Below are 20,724 nucleotides of genomic sequence, written 5' to 3'. Positions count from 1 at the left end.
TTCTCTTGTTTAGTGTTGTTGCCTTCTTTAACCTCTAGTGTATTTGGCTTTTTAACCATCTGTCCTTCAAGTTAAACTTTACCAACCATCCTTTCATGGAATCATAGAATGGATTGGGTTGGAAAAGACCTCCAAGATCATCAATTCCAACCCTTGGTCCAACTCCAGTCCATTTACCAGATCATAGCACTCAGTGCCACGGCCAATCTCAGTTTAAAAGCCTCCAGGGATGGGGAATCCACCACCTCTCTGGGCAGACCATTCCAATGCCTGATTACTCTGTCTGGAAAGACTTTTTTTCTGATCTCCAACTTAAATTTCCCCTGGCAGAGCTTGAGCCCGTGCCCCCTTGTCCTATTGCTGAGTGCCTGAGAGAAGAGACCAACCCCCACCTGGCTAGAACTTCCCTTCAGGTAGTTCTAGACAGTGATGAGGTCACCTCTGAGCCTCTTCTCCAGGCTGAACACCCCCAGCTCCCTCAGCCTCTCCCCATAGGACTTGTGCTCCGGTCCCTTCACCAGCCTTGTTGCTCTTCTCTGGACCCGCTCCAGCCCCTCAGTATCTTTCCTGAACTGAGGGGACCAGAACTGAACACAATACTCAAGGTGTGGCCTCACCAATGCAGAGTACAGGGGAAGGATCACTGCCCTGGCCCTGCCGGCCACGCTATTTTTGATACAGGACAGGATCCCATTGGCCCATTGGTTTAGTGTTGCCTTCTTTAACCTCTAGTGTATTTTGCTTTTTAACCATCTGTCTTTCAAGTTAAACTTTACCAACCATCCTTTCTTATTTCACAGAATATTTCACAGAATATTCTGAGTTGAAAGGGACCCACACCAACTCTTAAGTGAAGTTTGATCCCCTTATATCAGGAGTTCATAGCATTGACGTTTTGGTCTGTGTTTTTGCTCATGCCACCTGTGAAAGATTTATTCTTTCCCTGCCAAGTTCTAAGGAACAAAAGCTGATTCAGTGAAGGCTTCATCCTAGAAGACAGAGTTTGCATAAACTAAAGTTATTTGTGTCTCTCCTATTGCTTGACAGCCTTTGAAGGACAGTTGAAGGAGGGAGCGAGGAGTAAGAAAGAGGGCAGAGCCTGAGACCTCTATCTTGGCGGTGCTGGGCACACCTCCCTAAGGTAGATGTCACCAGCAGGCTCAGTAAGGGTGAGAGGACTCATGCTCTGGGTGTGGGATTTTTTCCCAAAAAAAAAAAGCAGGGACACCTGCTGTGTGCCAACACCTAGAAGATGTAGTCCTTGCCTCTGGGGGAGTGTCCTGAGTTGGTAAGACAACCTATGTGAGTAATCCTTGGGTAAGCGAGGAATATTTACAAGTAGGGCTCCTGTTTTTCCTCTTCTCTCCCTTCTCTTTGGGTTCCTGCTATTTGGCCACCTCTGTTAATAAAGATACTGTGTTTTTCTGAACTCTCAGCCTCAGTTTTGCAGCAACCGTAGAACCCACCCTGCTACACCCCTATGTGGGGGTTTTAACCCACAACCATAGCCTTAGTAGCACTGTGATCTAACCAGCTGAGCTAATCTCAGGCTTAAAATTAGTACAACCTGTAAAGCTTCTGTACATAAGAATAGAAATGTTAAGTTCTGGTCTGGCTGGATTTATGCTGACAGACTCTCCAAGTCCCGCAGGGCTCTGCTGAGATCAGTGACTGACCTGCACAAATCCTGTTGCTGGATATGAGCTTTGACTTGAAATTTCCCATCTCTAAGGCCACCCTCTCATTTCACAGAATATTCTGAGTTGGAAGGGACCCACAAGAATCATCAAGCCCAACTCTTAAAGGCCATGTGGGGATCAAACCCACAACCTTGGTGTTAGTGGCACTGTACTCTGACCAGCATTTACCAACTACCACATTAAAATGCCCTGCTAACAAAAATTATGGATACAATTTCTCTTCTGATTTCCATTTTTCATCACAGTGGAGTTAATCCGATTAAGTTTAAGGTTTTGAGCTAATGACAAGATCCGTTTTCGCTTTGAGTGGTTCTTTGCTTAATTGGGGGTCTTGTGGGGAAGCAACTGAGTGATTGCCCCTCTCCCCATGCCTACAGCAAATAAACCTCAGGAAGTTATGGCTAAGAATAAATTAATACTAATTACGAGGTGTTAAGGAAAATGAAGTTACTCTTTTCCTCTCTTCCCTTCCCCTGCACACTTCCCAGGCATTTTGGGGGTTGTTTCTCTTTCCATTGCTTCCTCTCATCCTAATTTCCAGTTAGTTTTAGAAAGACAGGAAAATCCTGCATGCTTTTAAGGCTGTATCTATGTTGTCACTACTGTTCTTGCCAGGGATAAGCTTTGAGAATAAACCTACTATAATATCCTCAAGATAAATCTTTTTTATCCTCTTTTGAAATAGTATCTTAGACTGCTATGGGATGTGTTTCCTAGGAAAACAAATTTGGCATTCCCCCAGTTAGGGACACTGGACTTAGAATGTGTATTTTCTCTGATGTCTTTACTTCATTTACTGCTAACAGCATGGGTTATTTAAAATGAAAGGACTTTTTTAATCTTTTTCCTTTTTTTGTGTGTTTTCTGCATTTATCTTTCACCCAGGGCACTTATTTGGTGTCATTGCAAGATGCATAGTGGAGGGCAGCTTGATTTCTATTTTAATTGTTTTTCTCTTTAGAAACAATCAAGTCAACTTTTATTAATTAGCAACAAGCCTTTTAAAATACAATATTTTGTGTTGTATCTCTTGTATCTGTTAGTAAGGAGTTGAGTAAATTCCATCACTGAATACTGCCAACAATGTTTTGTCTTATACAATGATTTCTGATGGAATGGTGAAGAGTCTGGAGTGGCTGAGGATAAACAAGTACTGTAGAAAAGTACTATATAAGTGTTAAATGCTGAAGCACATTGAACTGCCTCATACATACACTTTTAAATATTGTTTAATAAGGCTCTTTCTTACTATTTTAAGAAATATTATTTGCTGGAAATTATCATTTACTTGGGGTAAGAAGAAATAAGTTCCAGTGATGAGGTTTTTTCATCTTTTTTTCCACCTCCAAAACCTGTCCTTCTTTTTAATTTTTTCCCCCTAATCCATTTATCCCCTCCTTTTGGGCAAACACTGCAACCTTTTCCTTCAGGCTGAGAGAGAGCAGCCAGCCTGCATGGGAGAGGTGAGGCTTTGGGGCTCAGTTGCAGAAGGAACCCCTAAACACAATGTGCACTTTCCCTCTTCAGAGAACCAGGGATATCACATCTGAGGCACACTTAGGCTCCATTAAGGAAGGGAATACTTAATCAGGTTATTATAGATATGTTTTTCCCAGAAAAGTTTGTTCCCTTTGTGTACCACTCATGCTCCTGGAGCTGCATGGGAAGCCCCGTGTCTGACTCCATCCTGGATCATGTTCTTCCTGCCGTCCATTGCGCCTTTCCAGTATGTTGCTGTAAAGGGGAACTTGAGCGAGGGTTAAAAATCACCTATTAGTGCTAGGATGAATGTTTTAACCTATAACTTCAATATTTTTGCCTGTAAGACAAATATCCAAAGCACTTTTGAGTTTGCACCTTTCTTTGCAAACTGAATGGTTTAAAACCACTTTAATTTTGATCCAACTACTTAATTTTGAATTTCTCTAAAATACTTACTTTACAAAGCTTCTTACAGGAGATAGAGCTTTCTATGAGGAATTTATTTTGTTTTGTTTTTAAAAAAAGAATGAAAAAGAAAGAAAAAAAAAGGAATAAAAGTTATTTTGAAATGAGTCAATAGAAATTTAATTCTTAGTGTCTTTCTGACTTCCAAGTCACAAAGTGTGCTTTGTATTATTACTTTTATTTCCATATCCAGCATTTTCCTGCCCTTTGAGTTTAAATCTGTAGTACTTAAATCTGAGTTCAGCTCATTCCATTTCCATAAGTTCCTGCAACTGGAATTAAAGCAACAAACCCATGCCCAGTCTGAGGCAGCAGAGGACTCCGTGTGCAGTTCTCGGGGTATTTTGAGAGAGCAATATATTTTGTACATATTTTCCTAACCCTAATTATACTGAAAAACATTCATATAAACTGAAGAAACAGGATTAATTTTATTACTTCTGTAGTAGAGTTGTGAAATAAATGCTTTTCAAAGTAAACACTTTTCAAGATGGGATGCTCTAAAGAGCTGTATTTCAGATGTTCTACTTTGGTGATCCCCTTGCTTTTGTTCCTTCAAAAGTGAAATGCTTTCTAACCATCACGTTCAGTAAGTATTATGGAATAACTGATTAAATGTAGCACTTGTAATAACTGTTTTCATATTTCTTTTTTTATTTTATTTTATTTTCCTAAAGGTCCAGAAGGGGCAAACCTCTTTATTTACCACCTCCCCCAGGAGTTTGGAGACCAGGACATTCTGCAGATGTTCATGCCTTTTGGAAATGTTATCTCTGCTAAAGTCTTCATTGACAAACAGACCAATCTGAGCAAGTGCTTTGGTATGTCAAATTTAATAAATCAAATAGTAAAAACCACATGGACTATACTGAAAAGGGGCCAGGAAGGAAAATTAGCAGCAATGTGAGAAATGTCATACTGGAAACTCGTTCCAAAAATAATGGACTGTTAATCCTCAAATGAGCAGGGAGATGCACAGACAAACTCCTTCTAACTAAAAATTGGATATGAAAAAACAATAATAATCTTTCAGTCTGACATCTCGCATGAATGTGTCAAGTACATGAAAGTAATTACACCTTATGTGAGGGAATGTCATTTAGTATACGATTAAACTGCCTTATTATGGATACCTAATTATTCTCTATTGTATAGCTGAGCCACTTAAAGACGTTTATGTTTAACCCATTACTTCTACATTACAGGAATTTCTTTCTTCTGAATTAAGTGCAAGATTTTGCAATTAGTGACTGAATGGTGTGTACATGTAGTTCAGAATGTTTTACAGGCCACTGATGTATAGATATGCAGCTCCAGCTGTTGTGGGTGGGTTTCAGTGTATTATGGAGGGTGGCATCTCCCCTTACCTTGGTGATGAATGGAGCCTCCCAAGGGCAGTGTCAAGTTTTCCAGAGAATAATTTTTGAGAAAATTAGATCACAGCAGAGGAGAAGATGACATGTTGGTATAAAAATAGTTTTAGGGCTGATTAAGAGGGCAGAGATGGTCCAGTTCAGCAGAGTATGTGAGTGGCAATCTGTTAGAGCACTGGTCTAGTAATTGTGGTCTTATGCAAGACACAGGGAGGATATAGGTGGAGGGAAGACTCTCCTAAAAAAAAGTTTTATAAGGTTTGATGCAAAATACTGGAGCTTCCTTAAAAGTGACAATCCTTTCCTGGAGTAAAGGAATGCAACTGTATATATGACAAAAGAGTAAGCAGTTTAGAAAAAAAGCTAGTTTCCAAAATTCCTTTGTATGGCCAGTGTTGCTCTTTGCCCAACACCTTCCCTTACTTCTGAAGTGTCCTCAGGTGAAGTGTCCCCATTAACCATACAATATGTTTCTTAGCTTGTGTAACATTACTATTTTTTTTTAATTCCAAGTTTTGTTAAAATGTGTCTGTTTAAGAATTTGTCTCCTCCAGGGCCATTCAAATGCCCCACAGCTATTGTGCTTCCACCCATTTTGAAAGGGTTTGAACATAGCTAAACATGAAGAGAATTCATCACGTTACTCAAAAATACCTACTGAGTGTTTTTGCACCTGAAGACAGGCTCTTAGTACACTTGAAAAGTTGATTTCATAGCAAGGGTGTGACATTCTTTGTGCAATTTTCCATAGTCTTTCAGTTTGTTTTTGAAGCATTCACCTCTTTAGGCTTTACAAAAAAATTATTCATATCTAGATGAGTATAGTCCAGCTTTTGTCTCTAATGGGTTAAAACAGTCCCTGAGACTGTTGCAAATTTAAAAAGTGGAATTGAAATGGACTCCCTATTGATCTGGAGCCAGTTCTGTTAGTATGTTGGGGTTACAAAATCATTGTTGAGGTCTCCAGGAATCTTGATGAAATGTGAAATCAAGCTACATTAATCGAAATGCAGCAATTGTGGGGACTGCTGGCAGAATGTAAATCAGATTGGGCAGGTGGCTCAATTCATCAGCTCGCTTCCCATATTTGCTTTGTGTAGCTTTCCTTTTATTCTTTGATTACCTGCTTACATATTTGTCTGGATTTATGGGGACACAATTTACCTAACTTAGAGTGATGCACCAAGGTTATCTAAGGGAAAATAGAGATGTCAACACCCAATGGATGTAGCAATCTGACTTTTTGGTTTTAGGCAGCTTTCACTGATATTTCCATTTCTCATTCTCTCTTTGGAGATATTTTGCCACCAGAGAGAGAGTTCTGCTTTAAAAAACAAAAAGTACTGAAGCAGCAGAGGGAGTTGAGGTTTTCTTATTCAGTAGGTGACTCCTTGGTGATGCTGCTAATCAGAGGCAAAGCCAGAATTAATCCTTCTAGTATAACATACTGGCACACTCTGTATGTACCTCCTCAGCTTTACTAGCAAGAATCATGGCTTTGTTGTTTCAGTCCCATAGTTGTGTTTTAAAAGCTTTATTTTTTTTCTCCCAAAAACTAGGACAATAGTGCAGCTGAAAAACCCATTTCTCTCCTTTATCCTTAATGATCATTGCTCTTGGCGCAGTTTGGGTTTGATTGGGTTTTTTGGTTGTGAGAGATTTGTTTTGGTGTTTTGGTTTTTTGTTGTTGATGATGGTGGTGGTTTGGGATTTTTTGCCCTTGTAATAACAATAATAATGGTTTGCACATGCTTAGTGCTTTCTACTCTGGAGTTTCCAATCTCCTGCCCAATGGAGGAGGAAATCAAATTACAGGTTTAACATCCAAAAGGTGTAAATATTGTCAAAGTCTGTCCACTGGCAGAACTAGGAAGGGAAGGTGCATTCTGAGTGAGTTGCAGGGTAGTGACATATAGTGATGAACTTTTATGTAAAACTGCTTCTCAAAATGCAAAATTCCTTTTCTTTGCAGAAAGTGGACTTTGGGATTTTTTTGCTTTCTTGTCCACCTCAAAGCGAACACTCAAAGGATTAAATGGTGATAAGGATGACAGGACAATCTGTTTACATCTGGAAGTGCTCTTCCATCAGTTCTCATGGGCTTTAGTTGGTTCAGCAGACGAAGGGTTTCACTCTTCAAGCTTATCTCTCACCTTTCATAAACCTTAGAATAAGAAAAATGAGATATGTAAAAGTAAGGCAGGGAATGGGAAACCCAGTGACATCAAAGCATAAATGCATTCTGCTTCATAGCAAAATTGCTACTCAAATGATTAAAAATATTTATCCTGATTATAGAGATACCCAAAGAACTAAAGCAAAAATCAGAATTGTCATGAAAGAGTCTTTGAGAATTGATAAGAAACATCATCTCAACATCATTTAAACCTGTGATTTAAAATTCAGACAAATAATGATGAATGGGTGCAATCACCAAAATATAAATAGAGGGGAAATATGCCAGGGGTTCCTCTGTAAGCCTTATAAATTCAGTTGCTTGATAAGGAAGATGAGAGTGTAACAGGCTACTGCAGATACCACATTCTGTGTAAAGAAACAAACTGTGAATCAGAATAAGAGTTGGGTGATACGGGCTCATACCACTGATGCAGCACAAGAGGTTGTGTGTTTGAATTGCTGTCTGAGTCAAGGAAACTGTTAAAGAGACATAGAATGAGGTGACTTGTCTCACCTCCCTAGAAGGTAAGCTTAGCCTGAGTTAATTGTTCTTCTGTTATCAGTGGAAGGGTCTAAATTGGGAACTTGAATGGTGGGTGGAAAAGCCACCTATGGGTGTGCTTCCTTCTCTTCATTCACCATCTAAGTGACTGGTTTAGAGCACTGGCTTAACTTAAAGGTGGATAAAATTAGATAAAAAGAAAATGAACTAAAATGGTGAGAAATTCATGGCAGTAAACTGTTCTGAATGCATTTAGGAAAATAAAGTGAAGTTCAGGAGATCTGTAGAGGGAAATTCTGAATTCTCAAGGTAGGTAAGAGCACCTGCCTGGAAGATGCTACTGCTGCCTTCCAACTCGTGGTAGTTTTCTTTTCTACCCCTGAGGCAATCCTAGAGATCAAGGCTGAGGTCTGTGAGCTGGTGCAAGGAGACACAGGACTGCAGAGCTAAGGCAATCGTTGGAGTGATGTGAACAACAGGATCTCCTAGAAGAACATAAGGGCTTTAAAGGAAGGAAGAAAGAGCATGATGAAGTTCCTGGGGTACGGCAGTAACATTAAGAGGGAATGATCTGGAGGGGAAAACAAGGAAGTGACAAGAGTACAAGGAAGGTACACAGGAACATTATCCCTGAAGGAGGTAACAAATAATCAAGCACAGAACAACATGGACAGAACATATTGGCTTTGGCCAGGAGAAGGTCTGCAGAGATTTAAGTGAGAGCTGGTTTTGATTTGAAGGAACAGAAGTTACACTGAGTTGGCAGAGGCAAGTCTTAAATAGTTTGGTGAAGTTGATTTAAGATGAAGCCATAGGGATGGTCTGTGAAGGAGAACAGCTGGACAAGGACCAGATGACCTGATAAGAGGGTTCTTTCTTTGGAGTGGGCAAAGTGTAACATTCTGACTCTGCAGTTGGAAGAGGGCAGCAGTGCAAGATCAGCAAGAGCCATACAATAATAGGTTAAAGTAATGGTGAAAAGAGGTTATGAATCCAAAAAGTACACAGACACTAAGCACAAAAGAGTGGAGCTGGCTTGTGGAAGAGAGGCGCTGAAAAGCCTGTGTGTTGGGACTGCAAACTGTGTGGCATCCATGCTTTAGGAGAGTGAAGGGACATGTGTTAAGGCAAATTCAAGTGGAAAGGAGAGGGAGCATTTCAAAGCAGATGCACAACAGCAGGCAGAGTACAGCAATAATTAGTCAGAGCTGAGGCAGAGCAGCAGTTAGGAGAGCTTTGCAATTACAAGTGGGAGGCCCAGATACGAAAATGAATTTTGAGCTTCCAGAATCAGGGAGATTTGAGTATATTATGAACAGACCATTTTTTGTCTCCCAGGGAAAAGAAAGCTGAGCCAGGCCAGCCATTCTGAATTACCTGAGCAAGCATTATCCCCCTAGTGAGTGCTCGCAATAGAGAAGCAGAAGATTTGGAGTTCTCATCAAGCCCTGCCATTGTCTTTATGATGCTGCTTAATTTTGATGCTTGCACACCCCTTTGGGGAACCAAGAAGCTGAATTAACTAACATTAATGTAACTTAAGATCTTGAACTGGAAGGAGCTGTAAAAATAAAAAATATGAATATTGCAACTGTCCTAGGCTGAGTCCAAGGAGATGAGTGTTCCATAGCACACATGAACACACATCCAGTTGTGCCAATGGGTATAGGGATTTTGGGATTTGATTTTGTAACCAGGCTTTCTGTTTCAGCTTCCCATCTGCAGGTTGGCCTACATAGTACTTCCTAATAGACTGGGAGGTATGTAGATATTACACTGCAAAGTGTCAGAGTAATAAATATCTTCAGTCTCTAAGGTAGGTAGATAAATAACAGAATGAAAACTGCACTGCACCAGAACTGGCCAACTGAGTCCCAGCTAGTAAAGAAATGTTATGAAGGTGAAGGGGAAGGCAAAGGAAATGAGAGAGGAAATGGGATATGAAATGTGATTCAAGAGCCATTTGAAAGCGAGGTAAATGTGTCAAATGAATAGCAATGATAAAAACCTAATGAAATGCCCCCTCTGACATTTGTTCTAACCTGTAGCTGACTTTCTTTCCCGCCTCTGTTCTGTGTCTTGTAGGTTTTGTTAGCTATGACAATCCAGTCTCTGCACAAGCTGCTATCCAGGCTATGAACGGCTTCCAGATTGGCATGAAACGCTTGAAGGTTCAGCTGAAGCGCTCCAAAAATGACAGCAAACCTTACTGATCTTAACCCCAGATGCTTACTGCTCATATTTTAGCTTTCTTAGGGTAAGTCCCATGAGCAAACCTGTCCTCTGCAGGGGGGTTAAGAAAGAACATAGAGCCAACCTTCACCAAGAGACAGTTATTTTTACAGTTACCACTTCCATTTCCCCACTTGACCTTATTACACTTGGCTCCCATTTCCTTGCCAAGTAATTACTGAGTTGTGTTACTGTATTTTGTTTTGCAGCATAATTTATCTCCTTTTTAAAACAAAAATAAGCGTCTTGAAATTCAAAACAGCACACAGACACACACATACACACAAAAACAAAATGTGCAATTTAACTCTGTGAACCCTGGTGCCATTAGCACACAATAAAAGTTGTTTTCTATGGATGGATCGTCTTTTACCAGGGTGGCACCAGCAGTTTATAGGTTAAACAAAATGGCCTCATGCCAGTTGAAGCACTTACTTTGCAACAAAAATTGAAGCAAGTCTTTCCACTACATCAACTTGTTTTTTGAGAAGATTTGATTTTTTTTTGTTCAAATCAACGTATTGTTATATATTAGTCTGATTTTACACTGGTCGTCTTTATATTTCATTTTTTTTAAGTTCTTGTTTTTTTGGAAAGGATTAATGTAAAAAAGATTTAGAGATCTGTTTCTAAAGCTACAGGGTTTAAAATAAAAAAAAATAAAATAAAATGAGTGACAATACTTGATGTTTCTTGAGAGATAAATTTAATAATAATAAAAAAAGAAAGCCACAGGCCTGTAAATTTTATTTGTAAAAAGCATTTCTATTTTTATACAAAATTTTTACTGCCTCAGAAATAATGGAATTTATTTATTGCCTATTGTTAACTTATTGGATACCTAAAGAGCAGCTCTCTATGCTAGCTAGATCCTTTGAAGTAGTCTCTAGAGTAATTGTGCCAAGAATGGGCGCTTTTTCACTGTTGAACCCTCCACCCTTTACAGTTCATGCTTTTATCCTCTTGTTTGTATTTGTCTGGTTATTTTGTTCGTAGTTTCCATTACCTGGTTTAAAGTTTGGTTGTCTGACCCTTTCCCCTCCCCTCTCCCTGTACCTTTCTGTTACGTTCGTAGAAACTGGTTCTTTCCTCTCTTCTCTCCCCAAAGAGGAATCCATTCTCTCTGACTCCTTTCAGATGGATCCTTTTGGGGTTCCATTGTGCTCTTGTTGACAAGTATTGTAAGTTAATGCAAATTATGTGAACGGCTCATAGGCTCTACTGATAAGAGATTTGCATTAGTTTTCTCCTGCACCCATAAAAGTGATTTTGTTTGTGCTGCATAGATTCTGTGTAACTTTTTCCTCTTCCTTGTTTTTTCCCTAGACATCTCCATGCCCGTTAGCCCATCGTTTGCCTAGCATGTCCCTGTGGCGTCTCAAAAAAAACCAGTTTCATCGTCCCGTCATTGTTTCTGATGTCTTTCTGACCTCACATCATATTTGGTTCTCCTACTGACCTAGTTTGACCTTTGAAATTTGCATGTGACCTCATCTAGCTATGAATTCTGGGAAGTCAATGTGAAAAAACATTGCTGCATTCATGCAAGACTGAAATTTATTATTAGATAAATTAATGATAGGATTTAAAAACAACCTGTGGCAAAATGTTTTTTCTTTTTTTCCTTTTTTTTTCCTTTTGGTTTTTGGTTTTCTTCTTTCCTTGGAGTTTTTTTCGTTTGGGTTTTTTGGTTTTTGTTTTAGTTTTTTGGTTGTTTTTTCCTTTTTTTTTCCCTTTGGTTGTTTTTCGGTTTCGTTTTTTTCATTTCGTAAAAAAAAAAAATAAAAAAAAAACAGACTTGAAAGTATTATACAGGGATTGGCATTCTGCCTGGTCACTGGTGACAATAGCAATATGTGTCCAGAGGCACAGAATGTTGGTTTCTAACAGACTACTTCCAAAACAGTTTGAAAAATAAAACTGTCTGATTTTAAGTCTCTAGAGGTCTGTAATAGTTTTTACATTTTTCAGGCAGTGTAAAGTTTTTTGATAAGGCCATTTTAGGTGGCTCACTTTCTCATTAAAGTATATATATAGAACCACTTTTTGTAGATTAGTATAAGAAAATATTTACCCTGTTTTAGGGCAAATGCTACCTACTTGTGTCACCTTTTGCTGAACTGACTCACAGTTAGACAATCCATGGTTTAATGCACATGAAATTACCTATATTTTATACTGTTTCAATGTACAGAAGAAAGGTTACTGTAAAATGTGTTACGTTGGTGCTTCTGTGAATTAAGTTGTGGTTTCATCATGAGTCTTATGGTCTTAAGTGTTCTATGTTTATAAAAGACGAGTTTAAAATTGGTTTACTTGAACAACAAGAACAAAAACAAGATTCAAAAAAAAAAACACAAAAAAAAGTTGTTTGCTTAAAAGAAAATAATTTCATGTGAAAAATGAAAAAATATTCCAGAATAAGTTTGTGTTGGCTTGTGACGCATTGATGTCATTTTTTTATTGTGAACAATTTAGGTGTGTTTGTGTTCAGCAAAATGTGATCGGTTTTTCTTTTAAAGAAAAAAAAAATCAGTGAAACTATAGTGCCAAATTCCAAAGGTACTTTCTTCCTAGAGCTTCAGTGTGTTTCTTGTGTGAAGTAATTTGATAACATGGGTATTTTATTATGTGTTTTGTATAAATCCCTAATATTTAAAGAAAAAAGAGGTTAAAAAGTTTGTTAACTTGCTATCCTGTGGTCTTGTTGCCTGAAATTGTTATTGTTTGTTATTTCTCTTTGATGTTTTTTGTAAAACATTGTATAAGTGCCCATGTTTCACTTTTTTAACCACTCTGCACACATCAATGCTGTGAAAGCAAACCTCACTATGTATTTTCTTCATATTGTATGGAAACCTCTAAGGTGAGAAAGTTTTGAACTTTTAACCCTTTCCACCCAGAGCTGTCTTGAGTGTTAATACCTTTTATACATTCACCATTTTGCTGTTTATTTTTATATATATATCTATATCTATAAATATATATATACTTAGTTTTTTGTGGTTTATTTAATACATGGTTGAAATCAGAACAATGCACAGGGCAGATCTGAAGGACAAAAATATTTTACTGCTGTCTAAATTTCTTCTGTATCTATAACTAAAATTATTTAAAACCGTAATTAACTTGTGGTTTTCCTTTTTAGATTTCGGGGATTTTGTCTTTTCTTAAAGAGCTTTTAATATGCTGCTGGAATATGCTATTCAGTATTAATAAAATAAAAGAAAAAGAAAACAATTCTTTAATTATCTATTGTGTGAGCCACTCCCAGCCAGGAGCGGTCAATCCACCATTTGAAAACCTTGAGGAATTAAAAAAAAAAAGAAAAATAATATTTTTGTAATTTAAATAAATGAACTTTTGCTTAAATCAGATGCACTAGATCTTCCTGGGTGAAAATTCAATGTGCACTGCAGTTAAACTACTTTTTATGGATAAAGTTTACATACACTGTAATGTTTGGTGTTATCTGCCATTATTTGTCACGGCAATATCTTGGCTTGCTCCCGCAGACACTCGCACAGAGAGGACGGACTTTGCTCGTCCCAGCAGTCCATGGAATACCTGTGTGACTGCTGTGGGTGTTTGCTGGAGGAAGCTCTGTGTAAGGAACCAGAAAAGACATGCTGGTAGCCCTTTTTCACTGCCTTGTAAGTCTGATTAGGTTGCATTTCTACCGCACAAGTAGTGACCAACAGCCAAATTCGGTTCTTTGCCACCGCTCTGAGCAATGCGTTGCCAACCCAATGCGTGTGAGCAGCAGTACCTGCTACTGATCGTAAAGTGCCATGCCTTCTTCCACCTCCTACTTCTACCCAATTACATTTGAAGCCACCTAAAATTTAAAAACTAAGCCCTATATGAGCAACATCAGCTGGTGCACTCTTGTCTCTCATCCCCAACTTAAATGCTTCTTTATGTAGAGCCCTGGGATGGAAAGGACTAGCCTCTAGTGATGCAAAAAAGTTTCCTTCTTATAGCACATGCACTTATAAATAAATGATCTATACTTTTCTCACGTTTTTACTACTGCTGGGGCCTTCCTACACCCTTTGAGGGCTATTTTGTACTACTTGCAGCAATTGTGCGTATTCGAAGTATCATCTCACGTACGTTATATTATATATATGTACATATATATATAATATGAGATCATCATTTGGATTGTTTAGACTGTTTCACTAATATTTCTCATTGTACCCACTGTCTAAATTTCTAAAGCTTTTTTAGATGCCCTGGTGTGTCCTGTGGGTTTACCAGTCCAGTTAAGAGTGGTGATGCTTCTGGTCCTCAGGCAGTGTAACTCAGCACCAGGCTGCCCTGAATTACACTCCATGGGACATTGGCTTAGCAGTGGGAGAGGAGGAATGTTTTTGTACTTCCAGGCAACTGAGATGGTTCATTGCTTCGAAAAGTGTCCATCTTGGGAAAAAAAAAATTCAAAAATGAAATTCAAGTACAAAACTAAAACCCCAAACATACACCTCCTGGGAGACAAATTATGTACCAGTTCTCTTTCAAAATATTGAACGGATAAAGCTGCAAGGGTGCAAGGGCCTAATAAGAGAGGAAGTAAAACAAGGGAAATTGCTTTACAAAATTCTAATCAAAAGACTAGACTAGTTGTTTTTTCAAACAAATTAGCTAATTGCAATGAAATGGCAGTCCTCAAAGGAGTAACAAGTTCATCTTTCTTTCACCATAGGGGTTACAGTTCCTTGGCTTGTGCTACTCTGGAATCATTTTACTGTTTCTGTTTTTATTATCTTAAGTGCTAATTAACAAAAGGAAAAAATATCCTGTAGTTTCATTACCTTTTTGGATAATGTCATACAAAAAGAAAAAAAAAACAAACCTATGTATTTGTGTTCTTTTTGTGCTGTGAGAATTGTTGTTTGTAGATTAATAATAATATCATTTTGTTTAGAATTACAAACTAGTTTTTAAGTATTGTCTGAGAAAAGCCAAAGTTAATGCAATCTAGTGGAAACTGTAAGACCATTTGAGTATTGTTTCTGTTTTATTGATGCATTTGGATTTTGTTGTTTGATGGAATTTGAGCCAAAAAAAAAAGAACAAAAAAATGAAAAAAAAGCAGGCTTTCCTATTTCTACAACTTGATTGTACTTATGCATTTTGTACCAGTGGAACTTTTTATACTGGAGATTAAAAAACAAATGGAAATTTTTGTGGCTTACTCTCGTGGGCCCCCTCGATCATGACTGATTTTCAAGTTTGATTTCTGGACGGTAGAAAGAGAGTTGGTTTTGTTTCGAGAATTCAAAACTTTGGCTTGATTTCTTTTTTTCCCTTTGCTTATATCTAGTGTTTAGAATTTTGTCTTAACAAAAGCGGTAAGTTTCACTTTTTATTCTGTATCGTGCAGTTACACAATAAGGTAATTAGAATTAGGAGTACTCGGTCACTTTGCGTGGATAAATGTATTAGTTAAAGCGTTAGGGGTTTGCTTTTTTGCTGTTTAGATCAGAGTTTTTTCTGATTCTTCTGTCCTCATTGTGAACATAACCGTGTAGTTGAAACAGTCAGACTTATTTTTGTAACGTATGTTATTGTGTGATGCAGTTTTTTGCTTCTGTCTCCAATATTAAACCATTTTCCTAATACTTGTCTCTCTACTTTGTGTGTTGTATTGTTGGTGGTCATTCTGTGTTGGTAATACATCTACACACCTCACTGTTTCACGTGCCTGTTTTTTTTTTCTCTATTTGTTGGTTGTGTACAAAAGATACAGTCGATTCCACCTAAGTGAATAGCTGATTGGGGGGCAAAAGAGGATTTGTGCATTTAGACATGTTCTGGTTTCTTTGATTTGTTTTTTTTTTTCTCTCTTCCTCCCCCTAGTCATGCCTTATCACTTGGATAATCTCTCAGAGCAGGAAGAATTTTAAATGAGCTTCCTGCAAAGTCCTGTAGAAGGTAGCCTTTGTTAGCCTTTGAACTGCAAAACCTTCTGCACACAAACACACAGAAGCCACCTGAAAAGTTTGTTGGGGTTTTTTTTTGCTGTGAGATTTCAGTCAGTCTGGAAAATGAGGATTATGGAGATCAGTTCTTCCTAGTTGTTAAAAAAAAAATAATACTCTGCCACTACTTCACAGAAGCATATGAAACATTGAAGAAAAGGAGGATATAGCCTTGGGATTTCTTCCAAACTGCACAGTAATCTGATGGCATATGGCGTTAGTCAAACTCTCCTTAGAAACTAATCACGTCTTAACTAGGGCTGTGAGAGCCTGCAAAAGCCTACCAGGTGATCCAGCTTGTGATGTGCAGTTACATATGTAATACTTTAAAAAAATACAGTAAAATCCAAGCGAGCACAGGAAGACTTTCTATTAAAGCCAGCAGAAGTTTAAAAATATTAAATAAATAAAAAGAAGGAGAAATAAATGATGGGAAAAAGATCCCCTGTTGTTCCAATGGGTGATATTTTTGCTGTGGGCTTACAAAGCAGATCATTTGCAGCATTGGCTGATAGTATTACACAAATCTCAAAAGGGACTAAAGAAATACCATAGCCCTTTTTTTCTCATTTTTTACAGCTGGCTTTTAGCTTTTTTTATTCTTTCATTTCCTATAATTTTTTTCTACTCACAAGAATCTCTCTGCTCTCCCCCAACCAGTGTCTACCACAATGAAATAAAAGCTGCAAAATTAAAATCTATGTTGTTCTGGTTTACAAAAAGTCTCTTCTCTCCTCTGCTTGATCACAGATACAAAACCTTACAATTTGGAGAGGGGGGGGGGGGGGAAAGCAAAGCAAAACCAAGCAAACCAAACCCAAGGAGGAGAGAGAAGCACTGGCGAGTGCTCTCTGGAATTCAAGCCATACACCCCCATCCCTTTCCTTTGTCCCACTTTCTGTGATGCTCAGGAATCGAAGACCACTTAAAAGTGCTCTTATGAGACCCAAACGACACTTGTCCCTCTTGTCTCCTCTCCCCTGGTCTTTCTGGCACTCTGGCTTTGGCTCACACACACACACAGCCCCCTCAATACCGTCCTACTGGTCCTGGCGCACTGGGTGTATCCGTGTGGTGTCAGCAGCAACGTTGGTTCCTGTGTTTGGAAGACTTTTGAAATTTTCTGGTGGCTCGTGAGTTGGCCTGGTTGTTACTGCTCAATACATTTTTTTTTCATTTTTTTCATTTTTCTGTTTCCATGAGAAGCAAATAGGCTCTGAGTCTGGAACCCCAGACGAGCTCCAACGTCATCTCACAGGGTGTGTTGTCAGAGGTCAGGAGCCCAAGCAACTCTTAGGTTTAATCTAAAACCTCAGGAGCCTGTAGGAGACAGCCCAGGCAGGAAAGCAGAACTCAATGGCCAGAATATATCCTGGGTCTTTGACACCTCTAGAGTTTATGATCCCGATTTGGATAATTTTGACGTCTGTGGATTCAGTTAAGTAAGTCTTGACTTGCATGAATGATGAATCAGAATTGCTCTCTGGGTTTTTTTAGCTTGCTGTGGATGTCTTTTTTTTTTCTTTTCTCTTTTTTTTTCCTCCAAACTTGGTCTTAGGAAAGAAACTAGAGCTTTGTGAAGGGCCTTTTCTTCCAAAAACACAACTGAGAAAAAAATACTGCAGTTGGGTTTCTTTTAAATACTCAGGGCTGAAAGATACAGGGTTTTCTTTCTTTTTTTTTTTTAATATTTTATTTCCACAATGGGGAAAAATGAGTTCCTTAAAGCAATGCAGCTGAACAGTTTGTCCTGCTTAAACGCATGCTTTTAATTTCAATTATGTAAGGCACCTTGCAGTGTTAGCAAAATGTCTCTTTGTTAGCTCTATGTGCATCGCCATGGGAAATTACCAAACTGTCACAAGACTTGCTGATTAAAGAATAGCCTGCCAGAGTGTGTGTGCCTTTGCCCAGTGTGACTCTTAGGTATTAGGCTAAGGAAAACAGTTTAACAAAATGTAGTGTGAATCATTCCTGATAAGTGAATAAAGCATTGTGACCAAGCAATCAGATTATTCACTTATCAGGAATCGACTGTACTGATAGTTTGCCTGATCGTTTTTGTTCCTCATCTCTGTTGTAGTTTCACTACTTTGCTGTGTTCTGTTTTTTTCTCTCATGCTCTTAGCAAAATCACTGGGAATATCCCTTCGTGTGATCATGAAACGTGCTACTGAGTAACAATTAAAAAAAAATTAAATATAAAAATGATATCTTAACAAAATCTATGCACTTGCTATCAGGAACACAATACTGGATGTGTCTTATATATATTGAACTATAATAGTATTCGATTTCTTAAATAAAGCTTAAGAAAGGATTCTGTTGTCTGTAAAATTTTATGAGCATTAAATGGAAAAAAAATGTTTCTAGGGTTGGGCGCTTTTTGTTATCTGAAATCTCACTGGGTGCATGGTCCTTATCCATGCCCAGGCAAATGTTACCTAATTTGCTTGATATTTCGTTAAGAACAGAGACTTTGAAAATTAGGCTTTCTGAAGTCTGTGGGGAGAAAAAGTCTTACCATTCGCTGACTCGCAGCAAGAGATACCAAAATGCGCAAATTTCAAGTCTTTTTCTGTATCTGCAGAAGCAAATGTGCTTGGTTTTGCACTAAAATAAAAAAATAGCTAAAATATATGAATCAGAAAATATTGTGAAACAGCACTATATTCCTTTCACAAATAATGCTATACTTTTTGGTATGTGACTTTTTTTCCTCCTGATTCTAGATAGGTTTAGTTAAAAAAATAAACCCCCATATGCTCAAAATTTCACAGATTCCACACTGGAGGTCAAAGCATCTTTGGGGGGAAGATGTGTGGCTTACTCTACATTTCCTGAATCTGAGCCTTCTCTTAGGAAAACATTTTCACATCAAAACCTGTGAATTAAATGGGAATTGAACAGGTGAAGCTGTTGAATACACTGAAAAAATCATTCCTTCAATGGCTGTACATTTGCCACAAAATTGTAGACTTTAAACAATCAGATTTTTATGGAAATGCCCATAATTCTCGTCCTGATCAAACTTTCAATAATGTCAGCCTTTGGCAGAAAGATCCAGGAGAATGAGGGGAGGGGGAGAGAGGGGATGCTTTCTTCTTTTCTTTTGAACTGCTTTACTGCCTCACTTTTAATATGCCATTATATTATCTGGAAAAAAAAAATTAAATTGTGCAAATCCATCCGCTGCTTGTATCATTCTCCTCTATTCATACATAATTATCAATGTTACTGAGCCCAGCGTCCAGTGGCCAGGTGTGTTAGCCTTGTAAGCCCCAACAGAGAGACCACGGAGAGGTTTGACCATGGCAAGCAGCAGGAAGGTCCTGTCCATCCCACATCTGCACAGAGCTCAGGTGGGGACCCAGCCCTGGTTTTTATGGGCTGCCGATGTAACACAAATATTAAATAATAGCAATTATTAGCTCGTATTTGTATTCCCTCTGATTTTCCTCATTAGCAGACTTTCTTTTTTTCCATTAAAGGGAACTGGAAAGTTGCAGTCATTTTCTGAATCATTTGCCCCTGTTGATAACCTAATTGTTTTACATGAATGCTAATATTTCCCTCTCACACATTTATATCTATCAGCTAAATCAGCAGTAAAGTAAACTCTTCTGGGATACATTCCTATATCAATTAGCAAGGATTTATGCTCCAAAGCACCATTAGCATTAATGGGAGTGTGCTCTTTAGCATAAACAATTGGCAATAGGTCTGGCGGACTTTATTTCATAAACAAAGGAGCATTTGAATCTTAGACAGTTGTTTCCTGCAGACGGTGCTTCAGGGAATGATGTCCCAGCCCCTCCGGCTGCTCCGGGGACTCTCCCTCACAGGACATGCATAAATTCCTGAGCTGCCAGCAAAAGGAGACAGAGGCACTTTGGAAAGTGGGCTGACTTCTGGCACAAAGTTTTGCAAGCGTTTTCCCATCTGAAAACCTGCCTGAGAATATAATTTTCAGCATTAACTCATGTCCCTCCAACCAGTGGTTTGCAAAATTTCCCTCTTGGCATCGTGCAGCGCCACAGGACGGAGACAGAGGGCAGGGAGGGGCTTTGGACAGAGGCAGAAGGAATGGCAGAGATGAAGCCCTGTCAGAAAGAAAACTGGGTTTGTCAGCTCCTTGCACGGCAGATTTCACAGCTCCAGGCCTCTCAGTAGAGAGCTAGAGGGGACCAGTAAATCATCAAATCTCACGTTTCACATGTAGGTCAACAGTTTCTCCTTCACCCCATGTTTGATCAAACAGTAAATATGCAACCAATATATTTCAATCTTAATCTGAAGGCACTGGGAGCTGGGGCAGAAGTCCACCCCTTCCCAGAGGTGCACATTCTGCTGAAAGCCTGCCCAGGCTTCTGCAGATGTTTTCTCTGCAGGTTCTGGCTCTGCTCAGCTCTGTTGCATTAAAAAGCCCTTCTGCATCTGCCATTTCCCTCAAAGGCACTCATAAGCAGGTCTCGAGTTGCTTTTCATCCCTCTTTCATAAAATAAATATATCATGCTCTGGAAGCATCCACACACAATAGTGGTTTTCTAGTCCCTGAATAATTTGTGCACTTTATTTCTACAACTTTCTTTTCTTATTTTATTCCCCTCTGACATTCTTTCTAAATTTGAAATATCAGAGGCGAATGCTTTACTTCAACATCAAGTCAAGTGGTGCAATAGGCAGAAATTAAACATTTCATCCCAAGTCTACTCCTCTGAATGACACAGTCAGGGATTGCATCAGCCCTTGCAAGGATAACATGCAAAAGCCACAAAAATCCATACGGGCAGACTGATTTTGG

At 38.6% G+C, this 20,724-nt stretch overlaps 1 protein-coding gene across 12 annotated transcripts in view; it reads left to right on the top strand.

Annotated features, from left to right (window-relative positions):
- Nucleotides 1-19,107, top strand: part of CELF2 (CUGBP Elav-like family member 2) — a 553,335-nt gene extending 534,228 nt beyond the window's left edge. For 11 of the 12 annotated variants that reach the window (XM_071552839.1, XM_071552831.1, XM_071552836.1 and 8 more), the window contains 2 exons: nt 4,325-4,468; nt 9,786-19,107. In XM_071552839.1, the coding sequence (XP_071408940.1) occupies nt 4,325-4,468; nt 9,786-9,913 (272 nt within the window). In that variant the 3' untranslated portion in view covers nt 9,914-19,107. The remainder of the gene's footprint in view (nt 1-4,324; nt 4,469-9,785) is intronic. The other variant, XM_071552828.1, reaches the window with a different exon arrangement.
- Nucleotides 19,108-20,724: the final 1,617 nt, after the last annotated feature.

This window comes from Pithys albifrons, chromosome 3, assembly GCF_047495875.1.
Source record: "Pithys albifrons albifrons isolate INPA30051 chromosome 3, PitAlb_v1, whole genome shotgun sequence".
Classification (NCBI taxonomy): domain Eukaryota; kingdom Metazoa; phylum Chordata; class Aves; order Passeriformes; family Thamnophilidae; genus Pithys; species Pithys albifrons.
Note: the sequence above shows the minus strand (reverse complement) of the source record. Positions and strands in the feature narration are given on the sequence as shown.